Raw genomic sequence first — 14904 nt, 5'->3', positions numbered from 1 at the left:
TCCTTCAGAAAAACAATCCAGTAGGTTTTTTTTGCGAGCAGCTTTTTACGACCCACAGTGACATTTTAAAATTAAGCGACCTCTAGCGGTCATGAATAAAGACAATCTGGTGTCCTGGAGACGTGATGCAGTTCAGATGGTGTCTATAAAATGTGTGTTTCCTTGTTAGAAGGAGGTGTATAGGTGGAAGGTTTGACACAACAGCAGACTTGAGTGCAGGAGACCTGTTCATTTCCCATCATGAGTCTGGGGAATTTTTTTAAGACCACATTTACTGTTGCCATGACGACAGGAAGTAGTAACTTTAACAACACAGCTCATTTTAATCCAAATCATTATCTTTTCCTATAGTTGTTTGTACTAAATATAACAAGGAGCTCTAATTTAGGAAACACTCCTGAGGGACTCATGTGGTCATCGGGTTGGAGGACTTGTTGGATTGTGCAGTGAAGCAGTGAGCAGGCTGCATCTCAGATTTACTGATAGTTACACAATAAACCGTTTCATAATCATAACTCAGTTAATTGGTAAATGATAAGATTGCAGGGCTACAATCCAGTTCAGTGATGAAGAGCCGTGTCCTCATCACTGGACACAGAACAGGATATGCAGTACGCTCACTGAATAGCAAACTAGCGAGATTTTGCAATAAGTTTTGCCATTTTTAAATATGTAATTCATTCACACAGGAAAAGTTGTTTTGTTTCTACTTAAGATCAGAAATCTCTTTTTGTTCTGTCAGTTTTAAATCTTTAAAATAAGGAGCAATGGTGTGTCCTCATCATTCATTTGAAAAACATCCCAACGGATGTAAATACAGGACACAGGAAATATACATTTTTAGACTGTTCATCTATCAAAAACATGTGAGCTAAAAACATTGAAATCAGTCTGGAAATTTGATTCTTTGTCAAAAGTTATTTTTAGGTTCCTCTTTTTTTATATAAGTGGTTTTACATTAACTGGTCTTGATTGCTACTTTAATTGAAATCTGTTCAATCAGGCCAATTCTCATTAAAAGTCTCCTCTCAGAGTGTTTACCATCTGAATAATCCGCAGCTTTTTGATCAATCAGAGTCCAGTATTTTAAGGACAGAATTATCTTAAGATTTATTATAAAAATAGAAATAAACACATTTATGTAAAAGGTTTCTTGAACATCACTATCTATTAGCTCTTTTGATGAAAGTCTGTCCAGCTCCTGTTATACCTTTAGTGTTTCTATAATTGTCATCATTTCAGTGGAGAGAAATCCACAGTGTATCAGTAATGTGGTCAATCCCCTCTGACCTCTGACCTTTGGTTTTTATTCTGCAGTTGCAGTCCTTGTGTTATCACTTTAAAATAGTCCAATTGAATGATATTTAGATACTACAAAAAGATTTTATTTTATATCTAAAATATTTCCTGCCACTCTTATTCTGAAGCTGCAGCCTGTAAATTCTGCGATTTAAACTGATGCAACCTCCATGAAAATTACAGTCTAAAATTAGAAAAAAATAAACTGCACCTATTAAATAAATGGAGAGGGAGACATTTCAATTTAAGTCCACGTTTTGCGCTTCAAACGCTGCATTTTCATTTAAAGGTCGTAAATCCGGGCCAGCCTAATGAGAAAAGAGGGCTGTTCTCTTGCTTCCCTTCTCTTCTGGATTTATGAGCTTATTATGAGCAGGCCGTGAAATACACACGGCGACGGTCGTGTCCGCCTTCACTCTGCTTCGGCGCAAACCGATTGTTGCTCTGGTTATGAGCTGATTCCCAATTTAAACCCAATTCATAAAAGCAGCCGAGTGTAGTCTGTGCAGTCTATAACGAGAAGAGGAGGTTGGACTCTACTTTCAATCTGAAGAGAAAGAAGGGCTGAAAAACAGCTTTAGACTCATTTGACGCATACAAATAAGTTTAAAAAAAGTAAAAAAAAGTAAATCTATTTTACAGCCTACAATACAAATAAATACAAACTTACCTGTTAAACTGAAAAATATACCATTAAATTATAGTCTGTAATATTTTATCAGATCGGGCCAACGAGATTTCCCGCCAGCCTGAAAGGGGGTTTGGATAACTAACACCTTCCTTAAGATTGATTGCTAGTTTTTAGACATTTTATAGTAAAAAATAGTCCTCACATAAAACGCGTCATTCGCCAGAGAAAAGAATAGAGCGCGAACCAGTTTGAAGGCAAATTTTAAGAAGTTCAAAAGCATTAAATAAAAGGCCTAAACAGTTGTTGTTTTTTTACTCGTTATTAATAACTATAAACTAAAAGAGATCCCCGTTTCACTGCTCTTACACTTTTGTCCTGAAAATATCTTTCAGACTACCCTATAATCAATGACCTTTTGATCCAACAATGTCTGGAATGTAAAGAATGAAATCTTTAAATATTCAACACGATACAAATACCTAATTTCGGGGGGTAATCTGCTGTAAAATTGAAGCGATATCAGTGCTGCCGACTGATGTGCGCAGAGTGTGTGTGTGTGGGGGGGAGGAGGGAGGGGGGGTGTGCTGCGCTGCGGGCGCGGAGAGCGGAGCAGGCTGCGGGGAAAAGGTCCTTTCCTCCAGGATCCGCAAGTCAACTTCTGTGCTCGCTCTGGGTTTGGACTGTTGGCCCGAGAGAGCGAGAAAACTCAGAACATGTTAAAGAGAGATTAATTAGAACCAGCTCTCTCCTACAACATCTCGACTAACCTGCCGCGTCATAAAGGCCCGAGCGCAGCGGAGCGGCCTGCATGTGCAACACATTAACACCCTGCGAGCAGAGCTTAGAGGTGTGCGCGTGTCTGTTTCTTTTTGTTTTTTAAATGACGCATTTGTGTGTGTTGGTGCGTCTGCAGACTTTAGGCAGTCTGCGCCTTCATGGGACGACCTGAGTCTGAGCTGTCATAATCTTACTTCGAAGGAAATTATTTTGAAAGGCTTGTAATAAAATGAATAAGGAACTCACTTCACTGTTTGTCCTGATCAAATTAGGGGGGGAAGCTTTTGCGCGTAAAAGTTCGCAAATCGCCATTTATCCTCAATCAGACTGCGCCATGAGTCCGCCACAGAGTTGCAAACGTCTGAGCTCCTACCAGCAGATGAGTGTGAGAGTGCGTTGAAGTGCCTACCTGCCCGCCTTGGTGATGATCATCTCGGTGCCGATGTCGTGGAAGCGCTTCCACAGGTCTGCGCACTGCAGCTCCACCTGGATCTCCTCCATGGAGGCCGGGGGAGACGGGTCACAGGGGCCGGGTGCCAGATCGGCAGGTGAGTCGAAGGAACACGGCGTCCTCTCGGCCAGACCTTCTCCGTCCGAACCGGGACTCGCCTCTGAGTCTGAAGGGAAAATGAGTTAGATGATGAGCGAGCAGCTCCGAAACAGTGGAATTAATGCGCTTTTGGCTTTACACAGGAAACTTGGCAGGGCGACGAAGTGCAGCGGTTCTCTCAGCTGACTCCAAATCACCTGCCGTTTGCAGCTTGGAGAGAAGCGGCCGAGTTTGCCTTGCTGGCCCGGCTCGTCATGGAGCTTTGGGTTGATGTCAAAAGCAGAATAAATGCTGCGTAACGCCTTTGAAATGCGATGTAGAAAATATAAAATTTTAAATTAGGGCCACACAATGCCATAATTCCGAGGGGAGACTTTCAGAAAATTAAATTTCCCCTCAAGTGCTCCTTCTGGATCAACTTTTACAGACTGACCATTCACAGTCATCAATACAGTCACAATGTCAGAGCAGACAAAACGTTCCTTCCATCCTGAACCACATCCAGACCTACAGGAGAGGTTTCCATCCGCCTGAGCTCCAACTCCCAGACACCAACCAGGGTGACCTCAGCCTGCTGCATATTAGCATTATTATCTTTATTTCGAAGCAGCAGCCCACATAAGCAGGCCACAGTATGGTGGACAAAAAACGGGGGACACCTGACCCTCTAATGCTTCCAAAACTCTGCATGACCTTTGTGATGACCTCAGTCTGCAGTCATCCAAGTGAATCATTCTTTTCTCTCCTAATAATTACACTTAAACATCAAAATCCACTTTGACATGAAGAGGCATGCAGACTTTCTCCATACAGAATTATTGTGCTTGATTTTGTAATATTATTTAAAATGCTTGATATCATTTAAAACCAAAATGAGAACCTTTTGGGGTTAAACGTCAAAAAGCATCATAGTTTTTCCAGCTGATATGTCATTTTTTACTGCTCAGCGCTTCACAGCTGTACTTTATTCAGATAAAACCTTCCTAAGATTCCCACTGCTGGCTCTTATTTAACTTTTCTCAGAAATAGTTTATAGCTGAATATTAGAACACCCCCTCAAACGCCACCACCAGTATCCAAATAAAAAAAAAAAAAATTAAAAAATAGAATCTAATAATGTATTATTTATTGAGGGCCCTGACATGAGGAGGTGGACTTGGCAGACTGAGGGCACACAAATATGGTTATGCAAATGCAGAGCTGCTGAGAGACTGGAGAACGTCCCAGGCAAAACCACCGCAGTGCAGGCCGAGCCAAGCCCGCTGGAAACAAGAGAAGGAAGGGGAGAGAAGGAGATAGGAAGAGCAGAGGGAGGAGGAGGAGGAGGAGGAGGGAGAGGGGGGGGGGGGGAGAGGGCGATGGAGTGTGATGACCACAGAGAGAGACAGAGGAAAATCTTTCCATCATCTTCTTGGGAGATCCTTCCAGTGTCACTGCAGCCGGAGAGGACACCCAGCCCCTATTTTCATTTGAACTGTTCACACACATACAGATTGACACTCAGTCAGTCAGTCAGTCAATCAGTCATTCAGCTGTACCTCTCACACTTTACAAACACACTCGTTACACAAGCTGCCAGTGTTAAAGAAAAAGGACAAGACTGACGGCTCAGCCTCAACAAAAAACAACAACTCCACCTCTGTACTGTTGTCATTCAGCTGGAGGTCAACAAGGTCAGATCAGGAAAACAAAAGGCATTTGATTTGAAAGGGAGAGCAGCGACACCTGACTTACAGTTACACCTTTGTTTTTCTTCCCTGTATTCCCAATTTTTACCACAGATTTGATATTTTCATGAATTGTTTAAAATATGTTGCATGTTTTCCAGAATCAAGCTGAATGCTGCACAGATAAGGCAGCAACACTCTGATCTAAAAGTTTGAACTGCAACAAAACTGGACCAAAGCTGTTTTGTAAATATGTTATTATAAGTCTTTCATTAAATATTAGCAGGTCAATATCATTTACAGATATACTGCAGGCTTCATACTGCTCAAATCCACAGACAAAATGGTTTGATCCTGAGCGCAATTCATTTTTTTCATGAGAATAGGTACTTGTGAGTATTTTATCACGTAAAGGCTTAAAATAAGAAGCCTAAACAAGGGCATAAATTACACCAAAAAAAAAGGAATTTTGGGGTCTTCTAATGATCCAAATGCATCTGTGTTTCCACAGTGACAGGAACAAGATTCCACACAAAACTTAAACAAATTTGACATTTCTGGCCTCAAAATGCAAAGCTGCCTGAATATTTACAGCAAACACAGCCTGAAAAGCCACATTGAGCGAGTTCATATCTAATATACGCATCTGAGACTGGATGTTGGTGTGTGAATTAGAGGCGTTCAGAGGAAACAGATGCATTCCAGACAGCAAAAAGCAGCCCAATTAAATGAGATAATTTGGGCAGGATCGCCTCCAAGATGCAGAGGAGGGAAACGGCGGCCAAGCAGGAGCCTGTCGACTCCGCCCGGCCGCCCTGTCATCAGGCTGAAGGACCTGTCCTCCGCCACTCAGCAGCCGCACAAACACGGGACCAAACACAGCACAGCTCTATACAAGGCCAAAGTCAAACATCAGATCTGGAGTCAGTTCTTCTCCAAAGTTTAAACACTGAGAATTATTTTTCAAAAAATATCAACACAGGAAACAACCCAGGTCAGTTTAGTCCAGAATCCCACAGCATCGAGTTTACGTGAAGGGTTTGTTTCAGTTTCTCAGCTGAAGCTTCGATATCAAATTGAATGAATAAAACCTGACATTTATTGATAAACAAAAATGTGCCCACTCAGCAGGACCCTGTCCACACACACACACACACACACGCACGCACGCACACACACACACACACACACACACACACACACACACACACACACACACACACACACACACACACACACACACACACACACACACACACACACACACACACTCGGGGCCTGTATATCTTGCGGTTCCCGATCAGCTCATGCCAGGCCTCATTAAAATGAGACCAACATTCATACTCGGCCACTAATCTGAATTTAATCAAGTTGGAGCTGTACATCACGTTGTCCTCTGTGTCACATTTTGTCAGACTCACATCAGTGGGTGGAGGAAGGTGGTGGGGGTGAACATGGCTCACCAATGATAAACAATAGTTCTGCACATATACATTAATGAAACTTTGCAGAATGACAATTAAAGTGTTTTTTAAGAAATTATTAAAAGGATTTGAAACAATCCATTATTGTTGGGGTAGTTCACGAGAGCATTATAGATTAAATTTGGAATTTATTAAGGTGTAATTATATTTTTAACTTGAAGTAAAGATACATTTTATATTTAAATATTAGTGCTTGATGGCAAATTAAATGAAGCTGTATAAAGGTGTTGTGTTATAGTAATCATGGCAATCGCTCTTACTATCACCCTGATCTGCAGCTGGGATTTTTCCAACATTTCATTTTTGAAATGTTTAATTTTCTTCTCAGATATCTGTAACAAAGACAATTAACCTGTCAAACCTGCATGGAGGTGTTTACATCTTGACAGCCATTTTTTTTTTTACAGCAAGGTATTTTTTATTTTTTTTTTATCGACAGAAATTGACTGTGAAAAGTTCAAAACTTCAAAATATGTAAAGCTGAAATTTGGGAAACTGGTTTAAAATTATCTGCAATATTTCCACTAATTTTTATTGTGCAGTGATTTAAAAAACAACAACACTATTCTGTCTTTGATTATATTATTTGAGAGTGCTCAGTATTCTGTATGAGGGAGAAATTCAGTGGGAATGTCAAGCGCTATAAAGGTTAATAAACCCGAGTGAATTTGCACTTCATTTAAATCCCATATAGATGTTTATCATCTGGTGAAACTGTCCTTCATGAAGATGATCTATTTAATGAAGTTACAGCAGGTTTCTAAAGTGGACAGTAGCAAATTGCCAACCATGAAATCACAGTGAAGAGCACCTGTTTCCTCGCCGGTGGAGGCTTAGACACGGAGGAAGCAGTAAAAGCTTCAAACCGGCTGGTATCAGCCTGCATGCTCTGACTGTGAAATGACTTGTCATAGAAATAATGACTGGAAGTGTTTGAATAGTTATGTTGATAGATTTTTAGTAAAACGTCAGGTGTTTGTGGAGGATTATTTTTGTGCGCAAAAGTCAAATCACAGTTTGGGTCAGGCCTTTAATAATTGAATTAAATATGAATTTATAGATGTACTTTACCTTGTTAATGATTGTATAAATGGATACACATTATGGATGCGTGGTGGTCGTTTTGTGAGGTCTAACAAAACTGTTTTTTCTGTGCTAACTGAACTGTTGAGCTCTCACAGGCTGGCTGTTAAATGCGCGCCTGGTTCAGAGCCTGAGCGGCTCTCAGTCCTGCCCTTGTCTTTGAGGCTAATAAACGTGTTATACGACCAGGCAGCTTCCAGCCTCGCCTGGAGTTGAGTAAAAATAAAATCACTCCGTTAAGGATTCCTCTAAACCACATAATCTGACCACAGAGACTCGCTGTTCTCGGTCACCACCGCCGGCGCGTCAAAGCGGAGGCTTTAGGACCCGAGTAGGACCCGCTGAACCTGCCAGGAACTGGCCTGCTAATGAGAAGTGGGGGGGGGAGGGGGGAGGAGGGGGGCAACTGAGTTGTTCATTCAGCCACAAATCCTGAAATTATCCAAGATAAAACCTTGGGAAGAGGAAGTTTGGAGACTGGGCGCGTGGTTCTTTAAAGATGTTAAATATTTGTTGATTATCTATGCCTGTCTGAAAAACACACAAACAAGCTGCTTGCAATTAACTTTTAGTTTAATCTCCTTCATTTAAATACCACGCTGACTGTTCTGAACTTTCATAACAGCAACAACAACCTTCTCAACCTTCATAAACTACCCTCCACAAATCCTCAAGTAAGTTACCTGTCCTTTTTTAAGTTTTGCTTTTCAATCACTTTTGAAGCACCTACAGAGCGGAGAGGAGCGCTGCGTAAAGGCGCTGCGCCCCGGAGGTCGGACTGGTGCAGGCGGCGGGGCAGCCTCGGCCTGAGAGCCGGAACGGTGCGCAGAGGCAGGAAAATTTGACTTCTGCCTGCTACAGAGATTTAATGAGCTGTGATGTACATTAAACATGACACGATGTGTGTATTTCAAGGAAACTAGATATGCGAAAATTAAAGCTTCATTTTAAACAATACTCACGAAGATGAACCACGTTCACCAAATCCTCAAAATACTTCCAAGAGACTAAACTTAAACGATGTTCTTTAAATTATTTGGACTGAATTACTCTGATTTACCAACAAAATGATATTTGCAGCTGTGACTGAAGCGGTAAAGTAAAAATGAAGAAAAAAATGAAGCTTTAAAAGGCCTGAACTCAAAGTTAAGTTTGTTCTGAAGGGTTTTTATCTGCGATCAGTTCAACTCTAAACACTGAAATCTACAGAAGGATGAAAGCGCCAACAGCCACAATAATTCACTACACGTGCAATTTAAAAAAAAAAAAAAAATGTTTTTACTGTTTAATAACACTATCGTGTTAATATGTTAAAAACGTTTGAGGTTAAATAACGGTTAAGTTATATAATATATAGTCATTGATCGCATACAAATTGTAGTTGTAGCAAAAATGGCCTGTTTTGAAAATTGCCTTATTTCTTGCTTTTAAGGGGAAAAAAATATATATAAAATGTGTATAAGAAAATGTTACTACTTTTCATATCATGGTGTCCACAACCTGTCGTTTACTTTACTAAACGTAAATAAATAAACAAAATCTTCATCCTTCTTTGTTTCGGTTATTATTTGTTTTGTTTTTCTGTGATTTCCTTTTCTTGCACAAGCCGCCCATTTCTATTACCAGTGTCAGATTGTTGGTTCCCTTACAAAACTTATTCAAACTGCTTGCGCGTTTTCCACGAATGCACAAATCTGTTTCTACCTTAAAAACTTCTCTCAGCGCCCTCAAACCTAGAAAACAGACTACTGGATGTTCTGCGTGTGTCACAACAATGACATTTGTATTGCTATTTGCAATTTTGCACTGGAACCGGGGTTATTTCTTTGCAGATGACCATACAGAATGATTTAGAATATTTGAAAACTGTTCCTGGCGCATTACATGAACTTTGTGAAGCGAGCCGAGGCCTCCGTGCAGGCCTGCAGCCAAATTTATGCTGAAAGCAAACACATTTGAAGCAGCAACACAACTTTAAACTTTGACTGAAGATGTATTTTAGATGTCTTGTGTATTTTACAAAATCATCCACCAGTCCGGAGTCAAAACTTGGACGAGCCAACCCACTGTGACCTAAAAAAAAAAATACGTTTACCTGAGTACTAACATATTATGTTTGAGATGTTTTGGTCGTTTGCTTTGTTTCTAATGTAAATCAGCTCCTTAAAGGCCATGGCACACACTCTGTTGTCTGCTCTGTCAGTAAGACGAAGACAGGACACCATAGGCCTGCACGTACCAGCTTTATAAACTACATCTACAGCAGTAAAGCTGCAGCGGAGCGGAGTCACTGAACGGCATCTTTCACTTTGCTTAAAGAAAAATGACTCCAGATTCTCACTGGAGTCTGTGCACCCAGTCGTGGGTTGGGTCATTGAACGTGGAGCCATGTTTTGACTCGGGACTTGTGGCCTCGCGTTGTGCTGCAGTGATCTAACGGAGATCCGGACATTTGAGCGGTGTTGTTGTGCATATCTGCGCACTGACCCGGGTCCATATCCAGACAGTGCGCCGGGTCCTCTCCGTCCGTGGCGAGGCTCTCCATGGACAACTCCAGCTCCTTCTCCTCCCAGCCCCGGAGCTTCCTCTTCTTGTTGGAGCCGATCAGGGCTTCCACGGAAAAAGCGTGGGCTCTCGAGCTCAGAGCTGCGGCAGATCGCCTCCTCTCACTCATTTCTCTCAAATCCACCCGAAGCGGGGACGCGGTGAAAAACCCGCTCCGTCCGTCCGTCCAACGCAGTGAAGCAAAACAATCAAAAAAAAAAATGTGCACACGTCAGTGTTTACTGCGGGGCGCAAACTCACCAAGTGTCCAAAGTAATCCCAACTGTGACTAGAAACGCCGCGTCAAACTTTGGAAGGCAGACTGTGCCATCCTGGCTGCGCGCGGGATCAAGTCCAGATTGATAGTTTTGATGCGGTGAACCGCTTGACGCGTCTCTCCGTCCTTCCAGTCCGTGTCTTTCTTTTTCTCTTTCTGTCCCCCTAACTTCTCTCTGATTGATACTCACTTCTGGAGGAGTTTTTTTTTTTTTTTTTGCTGGCGCAGAGGGCGGCCCTCCTGCTCTCTGTCAACCCCGCGCGTCCAATGAGAAGTAAGGAGAGACGGCTAGACAAAGTGTTTTGTCCAATGGCAGCAGAAGGGAGACGCGCGTCCTGGAAGAGCAGCCATCACCAGGACTGCAGCAGCCTAATGAACTCCCTCTATAATGAATCTTATGGAAGCATATATTGGCTTTATTTCTTTAGATCTGCATTGAAGGCACATTCCTCTGCAAAACGATTGTTTAAATAATAAATCTTAGCAAATTCTCATTTTAAGTTTAATGCTGCATTTATTTACTTGTCCAGCCTGCCGTCTCACTTTTTACACTCAGTTCCTGCAGCTTCACTTCAGCTTTCCTCTGATGGTTGATCATCCTGGTTTAGTGGAGGCCGACGCGGGCGGCCTTCACCTCGTGTCATTTTAATATTTGTCATTCCATCATTACCAGGGATTGTAGAAGAAAAATGACAGCGTCATCGTGTGAGCCAACAGCCCGAGTAGAGCCGCAGCAGGACAGGTGGGCTGATCTCAGACCGGCGTCCTCGGACACTAAAAGGAACGAGAAGATTAGCGAGCTCGCTTTTGGGCTCATCTCGGCTTGTTGAGCGTTTATTTGAGCGGATGTGCAGGTCGGTAACAGAAAAACAGGTTTACACTCGTCACAATAAAACTTCTGTGTGGAGGGAACCAATTCAGAATTCATGTAATAATTTATGAATAAAAATTTAAAAAAAAAATCGACTTCTACCAACAGCTTGAATTTTTCTTATTATAAATTTTCTGGTGATGGATTTTACTCTAAAATGTTTCACCCAAATCGCCGGCGTACATGAGTAATAATGAGCTCCAAATGACATCACTTTGTTGATTATTCGATTAGTAAAGTAAACTTTATTTATAAAGCGCCTTTAGAACGAGGTTCTGTACAAGAAATGAAAGACTAATGAATTACTAATGACTGATGACTGATTAAATGACTCATTAATTAAATACAATTTAAACTGTTTTAAAACGAACTAAATTATTGTCTTAGCTGTACTTTGAATACAAACTAAATATTTAGTTTTTGGCCCAAAGACTTATTAAAAGAGATTCGTCAGTAAGTATGCAAACACAATGCAGCTGACTACATCTGTGACTAAATATTAAGACAAATACAGGATTACATTTATTAGATTATTAGGAGCCCAATAGAAGCGTTTTAAAAATGAAAATGCAGGCGGATCATAGGGTGCTGTCGGACAGCCTCGCACAGATCATCGGTTTACAATGATCAAATGTTGCTTTAATAATACCAAAAAAATACCAAAAAAAATTCAAAAGGAAAAAAAGGCTGATTCTTTTCTCTGAGCTGCACGCCGTGGCTCTCCTGATGCTCTGTGGAGTCGCACTGGTCAGAGACAAGAGGCTGATCACTCTCTACAAGCTGGGGGGAAATGCTTCACACATCTACCGTCAGAGGCACAACGGCGGGATCGAGGTTGGGAAAGAGCGGCAGGAAAACGGCGCTGGTTTGATCCGTCAGAGGGGAGACGGCTGTCTGCTGCACCGAGAGGGCCTGGACTCAACCTGCGCCTCAAAAATGAAGCTTTCCAAAGGTTACTGATGTGCATTTGTCATCTTAGATATTTAAGAACACAACCAGGATGACTAAGCAAAAGTAACCGTGGAAAAAAATTTCAGAACATCAAATGATAGATAGATAGATAGATAGATAGATAGATAGATAGATAGATAGATAGATAGATAGATAGATAGATAGATAGATAGATAGATAGGTACTTAACCAATCGGAGATTCAGAATGGAATAATGAAATAGGCTATATTTGGATACATGATGTAACAGTACCAGTTTCAGTGAATTATTGGAGTATCTTTTAGTTTGGATTTATTGATGTAACCATACGTCGCGGTTTTTATTTGCTGTAACATTCTGGATGGTCTCGTGCGCAAACTTCTTCCACAGTATGCAAGTAGGCTAAATATTCCGCGTGCGCTCGCGTGTGGAGGGTGATGGAGTTTTAATCCTGTGGGAGGAAACTCGTTAAACACGAGGAGTAAAAAATGTTTGCTGTTTCGATCCCAGTTATTTCCCTCATAGCAACTCATTGACCCAAAACTGGATTTGTTTCTGTTTAACTGAATCTTAATTCTTAACGGCTCTGTTCCTTCAAATATTTTCTCTCAATTTCTCTACAATGTATTATGTCCAGAAGCTATGTGTGCTACGTTGAATTGTTTTCATAATTTTTTCCCAAAAATGAGGGCTGCTTGGACGCATAAAGTACAGTCATAAACGCGCTGTGTGACGTCACCCGAGCAGACGTGGGAGGTGGGCGGAAACGGACAAACATGCTGCTGATATTCAATTAGTCAAATAAAGCTTTTGACCCCGCCTGACCCTGCGGGGGGAGGAGGCATGCAGCAAGCAGTAAAGCATCCAAAATGACAGCAGGTCTCGGGTTGGTTCAGCACCTTCCGCCTCAGGTCGACGGCTGCGCTTCCCCACGAAGGACTGAACTCTCTAAATACTGTGGGGAGGAAAAAGTGAAGGAGCGACAAACACTGACAAAGTCGAAGAGGTGAACATGAAGGCTGGTCAGTGTTACGGACCTGTGATCAACAAACCGAAATTCACCTGAAGCTCGTTTCTGGCCTAAAATAGGAAAATGATCAATTGTGCTTTCAGCTTTCATCCCAATCAAGAGGTCAGAGTTCATCCTTCTAAATCTCAGAGAGGATGCATGGTCGATAAATGGTCTGCTTTGTGTGAGGAAAAAAATGAAGACCAATGAAAAAAAATAAAAATAAAAATTATATATATATATATATAAAGAAGCTCTATGGGGGGGAGGAGCAATTAAAACCAGGAATAAAAAATATACACTGACCGTGATTTAAAAGGTCAATTTTGCGCATTTCTTTTGTTATGTAAAATGTATAAATCTCAAACGAATGTCATCAGATGATTATTAAATGAAAAAAGATCAGTCAGCTATAAGTATATTGTGGGCTATAGGTATCGTTGTATTCCAATTATTTAGCAATAATCAAACTAATTAAATGAACAGATAACATTATTTAACATGTGGATTTTTTTTGTTTCTTACGCAATTAAATAAGTTCCACACGTGATGTAAACACTTCAGCTCCACTGCTCAACTTTAGAGTCTAAAAGTGCCGAAATAATCCAAAAGTACGGTGTTAAAAATCACAGCTGATGTCTCTACTGTGTTGATATTAGAGCCGCAAATAGGCTACAACAACTTGATAAGACACAAGACTCCAGTATTATCAAGTAAAGTATTCTACATACACACGTTTGTATTTATGTTTTTGGAAGGACCCCAATTGACATAACGCATTCACTATGACACGTGTCCAAAATGTAAACCTCAAACAGATCGTCCCAAAGTGAGGAGCGGCCATAATGTTATCTATTTCCAAAAAGTACTCCCTCTGATGGTATAAAAAAGCACATGTTTATATTAAAGGCTAAACTGTGCATCTATATACTGCATATGACTTTCAAAGGTCACCAATAAAAATGTTTATAACTTTTAAATAATGTTTTTCTTGTGTCGATTTGCGTAAAAGCGCGAGAATATTAAAATAATATCTGATTGGGTTGTTTTTAGAATCCAAAAAAAGTTTGATAACATACCTTCATGAGTAAAAAGGTTATAATGTCCGCCGTTTAAGAGGCTTAAGGTTTACCAGTTTCCTATTCTGCTCACTGCGTGGACACCCTCGAAGATCAACACCAATAAAATGTCTCCTTTTTTTACATGTATTTTTTTTCTACCAGGTCTGTAGTTGTTTCCATGTGACACGATTTCCATTTACCGCCATTTCTTTAAAAAGTAACATTTATTACGACTCTGTTAAAGTTTTTACTCCTGCGCGTAAAACGGTTGAGTTACGGTGTCGCTTTCATATTAAAACACACTACTTAATACACCGCAGCTCTATCACTGCTGTCCCATTTCAAACAGAAACATAGATTTGTCATAGCGCTGCGCTCTTAGCAGCTCGCTGTGATTTACAGCCTGCTGCTCTGTAGTCCATAATTTTTTTTCTTATTTATATTCCGTCAGCTGCTTATGCCAACAGAAAAAAAGGGACCAAAAGGGAAGTAAACCAAGCAAGGATCCGGCCTGTTCCCAGGTAAACACAGAGATGGAAACTCTGCAGCGCAGTCCAGCTTCGTAATATCTGTGCGTGGACGCGCGAACAGGTCGGAGCGCGTGGCGCGAGAAATATTAAAGCACTACAAGTGCATGTAATTAAATTAGTGAACGCGTGATCTCACGAGAGCAGAAAGTTAAAACTGTAGCAGAAAAAGCAACAGGAGGAAGATGAACTG

At 41.0% G+C, this 14904-nt stretch overlaps 1 protein-coding gene across 1 annotated transcript in view; it reads right to left on the bottom strand.

The window, feature by feature from the left end:
* The window catches only part of tbx15 (T-box transcription factor 15), a 41051-nt gene extending 30570 nt beyond the window's left edge, over nucleotides 1-10481 (bottom strand). The window contains exons 1-2 of the mRNA XM_069155067.1: nucleotides 9979-10481; nucleotides 3117-3324 (exon numbers count right to left, since the gene is read on the bottom strand). Coding sequence (XP_069011168.1) covers nucleotides 3117-3324; nucleotides 9979-10165 — 395 coding nt within the window. The 5' untranslated portion in view covers nucleotides 10166-10481. The remainder of the gene's footprint in view (nucleotides 1-3116; nucleotides 3325-9978) is intronic.
* Between the last annotated feature and the right edge of the window lie 4423 nt (nucleotides 10482-14904).

The sequence above is a fragment of the Embiotoca jacksoni genome, unplaced genomic scaffold, assembly GCF_022577435.1.
Source record: "Embiotoca jacksoni isolate LCO1_2020_lvr unplaced genomic scaffold, fEmbJac1.0.p SCAF_2, whole genome shotgun sequence".
Lineage (NCBI taxonomy): Eukaryota > Metazoa > Chordata > Actinopteri > Embiotocidae > Embiotoca > Embiotoca jacksoni.
This window is presented reverse-complemented; position numbering and strand designations above follow the sequence as displayed.